This window comes from Callorhinchus milii, unplaced genomic scaffold (genome assembly GCF_018977255.1).
Source record: "Callorhinchus milii isolate IMCB2004 unplaced genomic scaffold, IMCB_Cmil_1.0 Scaffold12, whole genome shotgun sequence".
Classification (NCBI taxonomy): Eukaryota; Metazoa; Chordata; class Chondrichthyes; order Chimaeriformes; family Callorhinchidae; genus Callorhinchus; species Callorhinchus milii.
In genome coordinates, this window is record NW_024704753.1 from 4,189,715 (window position 1) to 4,193,539 (window position 3,825).

Here is a 3,825-nt window from a genome sequence, read left to right on the forward strand (position 1 = left end):
ATCACCGGAGATAGACGTTAAAGCATCCCAGCTCAAAAGGGTTAGTTAGCCTGGTCCTAAGAAGTCCTAGTTTAGCTTCTCCCAAGCAGTGGCCATTGTTAATCCTCCACACAAAGTCGTCTGCCTGAACAAGGGCTGTCTTCAATGCCTCGATACAAGAAAGTGAGGTGTGTGTGTATATGCACTTGTGTGTGTGTGTGTTTGTGTGTGTTTTGCTTTTACGAATTGTTATTTTTTTTTCCTTTCCCCAACCCCCCCCCACCCCACCCCACACGCCACCACCCCCTCCCTGCCTTCTCTCTCTTTTTTTTTCAAATGACACAGTAAGCTTCTCTGGGCGTCTGTGTGCTTTGAAAGCAAGGGAAATGGGTTCTGAAGCAAATCCGTATCTCCTTGTTGAAGATAAAGCACAGGATGGGGTTGACTCCTGCCTGAGCAAACGTCATCCACACGGCAGCAGTCAGGTACACCTGCGGGATGCTGGTGGCCTTGACGAATACTCGCAGGTAGCAGGCCACGATATAAGGGGACCAGAGGAGCAAAAAGAGGACGGTGATGATGTAAAACATCCTGCCTATCCTCTTCTCCGCCTTGAACTCGTCCAAGACCAGCAGCCGTTTGTTCTGATTGTGTGATGTCTGCCGGATGCCCACCAGGGTGGGTGGCGTGGGACCCCTCCCGAAGCCGGCGATCCAGTTGGCCGCAGCTTGTCCTGTGGCCCCGGGTCCGTGAAACGTCCAGTTCTGGCTGATGGCCGGGATGAGCTGGGCTGGCTTCATCTTCCTGTGGTCGTAGACGAAGAAGATGAGCTTGATGTAGACCACGTGGGTGGCCGCCACGATGACGGCTAACATCAGCATGAAGCCCAGCGTGTCGTTGGCCTTGACGTAGCGGTGCTCGAAGATGCACTGGTCCTCCTCGCGGATGAACTTGTAGGTGCCCACGTCGAAGACGGGCGGGAAAGCCATGGCCACCGACAGGGTCCAGACCATGCAGATGACCGCGGCACAGGTCCACGAGGTCATCCTCTTGGAGTAGAAGCGATGGTGAGCCACCGCCATGTAGCGGGTGATGCTGATGCAGAACATCATGAAGGCGGCGTGGAAGCAGAAGAGGACGGCGGCAAAAGCCACCACCTTGCAGCTGACCAGGCTATAGGTCCACGACGAGCCGCGGCTGATGGACACCATGACGAAGGGGAAGCAGAGCACGGAGCGCACAATGTCGGCCAGGCACAGGTCCAGGAGGAAGTAGTAGGGGGCCCGGCGCAGGCTCCGGTCCCTCAGCGTCAGGAAGGACAGGAGCAGGTTGCCCGCGAGGCTCACGCAGATGATCAGCCCCAACGAGGCCAATTTGACGGCGGACGCGGTGATGGCATAATCCTGGAGAGAACTGTTGGCCTCTTCGCGCTCGCTGGCGTTCGCCATCTATGCTACCACGTAATCGTCAGATCTCTTTCTCCCTTCCCTCCCTCCCTCCCTCTCTCCCTCTCCCCCTTCTCTTTCCCTTCTTTCTCCCTCTCCCTCCCTCCCTCCCTCCCTCCTTCCCTTACCCCCAAGCCTAGACTCTTCCCGTTATTCGCAAACGAACCAAGTCTCAGTCAAGTCAATCAGTCAAGTCAAGTCAAGTCAGTCAATTTCTCTCCTCTCTCTCTCTCTTTCTCTCTCTTTCTCTCCTCACCCTCCTCCCATTTTTCTTCCATCGAAAAGAACCGACCACGCAAACAACGAAGTTCCTTTTAATCTTCATACCAACCCCAAATTGGGTTGGATATTCTCCCCCTCTCTCCCTCTCTCCTCCTCCTCCACCACCACCACCACCAGTGCCTTCTCTCTCTCCCCCTCTCCCTCTCTCCCCCAAATGCTCATGGTCCAGGGGCGTTGCTGAGGGGTGGGGGAGGATGGGGGAGGATGGAAGGGGTGGGGGGGGGGGGGGAGGGTGAGGGGTGGGGGTGGAAGGGGTGATGGGTGGGGGGTGGGGGGGGGTAAAGGAAAAAAAAATAAGGTTTCTATTCCACACTGCAGAGCATCCTGGTGAAAAAAAGGGGAAGACAAGGCATTGTTTTAAGCTGTTGGCAGAATCGAGCCATAGCCTTTCTTTCTTTCTTCTCTCTCTCTCTCCCTCCCTCCTTCCCCTCTTCCTTTATTTATCAAATGAACAAATAACGACAGATTTCCCCCTCACCCCCCCCCCCCCAAAAAAAAAACCACCCCCCACACCATCTGCTTTTTTTTCACATGAACAGCCTCTTAAGTCACATATACATCTCTCAAACCAACAGCCCTGAGCCAACAACAACAACAACACACAGAGAGACACAGACACAGACAGACACACACAGACAGACAGACACACACAGACACAGACAGACACACACACACAGACAGACACAGACAGACACACACACACTCCCCCCAAATAAAATGAAGGCTCACAGACCTCTCTGATGAGACTGACACACAGACAGATCCACTGGGTTGAAAAATCTAATACCTCTTTTTTTTTTCTTTTTCTCTCTCTCTCTCTCTCTCTCTCCTGGTGATTGTCAAGCAGCTGAACTTCCGGTAAGTGGTAATATAGAAGGATTTTTTTTTGTTGGGGGGGAGTGGGGGGGGGAGTGAGGATGGAGACTGCGCACAGTGTGGCAGCAGCTAAAATCCCAATCCCTTTGTGTTGGGCTAATGTACTGTATTATACCACTGATCTCCCACTCTCCCCCCCCCACCCCCACTCTCCTCTCCCTCCCCCCCCCCACACACACACTCACACACTCCCCCCTCCAACCCCTCTTTTCTCTTTCCCTTCCCCCCCCACACACACACTCACCATCATCTGTCAACACATCCCCTCCATCCTCTCCATCCTCTCCCTCCACTCCCACACACACACCATCATCTTTGCCAATACCCCCATTTCACCCATTCCCCCCCACCCACACACACCATCCCCCCCCCCACCCCACACACACCATCATCCCCCCCATCCCATCCCCACATCCCCCCACCCATCCCAGGATTGAAGCTGAAAGGGGAAGGAGGGAGAAGAGAAGGGGTTTGGGGTTTGGGGGGAGGAGGAGGAGGAGAAGGGGGGAGTGGATTGGGGGGTGTGGGTGGTGGTGGGGTGGGGGGGGGGGTAAGGGATCAGACCCTAATGGTGCAAGGATTTGGTGGAGGAATTGTGTTTCAGCCTCAGCTCAAGAGCAAGATCTGTGTGTGAGTGTTTTGTTTAAAAAAAGAATGAGTCAATTGCCTTCTGCTGCCCTGAACATCAGCAAAAACCCCAGCAATTTCCTCCTCTTCTCTCTCTCTCTCTCTCTTTCTCTGCCTCCCTCCTTCCCCCCCACTCCCCCCTTCCCCCCCCACCCCCACTCCCCTCCCTCCACTCCATCAGCTGCTGTAAACCAGAATAACCATCAAAGCATCACGTTTTCAAGCATCGGTGGCTTTTGCATTGCAAATCAAACAGAGTGATTTGTTTAGCAACGTGAAGAGAGTCCAAATTACCCCCCAACCCTCCCCCTCCCCACTCCACCCCCACTCCCCCCCTCCCCACCCCACCCCACTCCCCACTCCACCCCCACTCCCCCCACTCCCAATTCATATATATCTATATATAACGCGTTTCCAACATAGCAACATTAATACAGTACATGTTTTGTTACTTGATCGACCTCCACTCCCCCCCCCATCACCACCAACCTCCCCCCACACCTCCCCCCCATCACCACCAACCTCCCTCCCCTCCCCATCACCACCAACCTCCCCCCCTCCCCATCACCACCAACCTCCCCCCACACCTCCCCCATCACCACCAACCTCACCCCCC

At 54.8% G+C, this 3,825-nt stretch overlaps 1 protein-coding gene across 1 annotated transcript; it reads right to left on the minus strand.

Moving 5' to 3' along the window:
* Positions 1 to 301: 301 nt before the first annotated feature.
* gpr27 (G protein-coupled receptor 27) lies at positions 302 to 1,498 on the minus strand. The gene has a single exon (XM_007895242.2). It carries the CDS (start codon positions 1,425 to 1,427, stop codon positions 312 to 314), a length of 1,116 nt encoding a protein of 371 aa, XP_007893433.1. The 5' UTR covers positions 1,428 to 1,498; the 3' UTR covers positions 302 to 311.
* Positions 1,499 to 3,825: the final 2,327 nt, after the last annotated feature.

Excerpts from the sequence above, each read along its gene's own strand:
- gpr27 (XM_007895242.2), bottom strand. The coding sequence starts at position 1,427 with ATGGCGAACGCCAGCGAGCGCGAAGAGGCCAACAGTTCTCTCCAGGAT.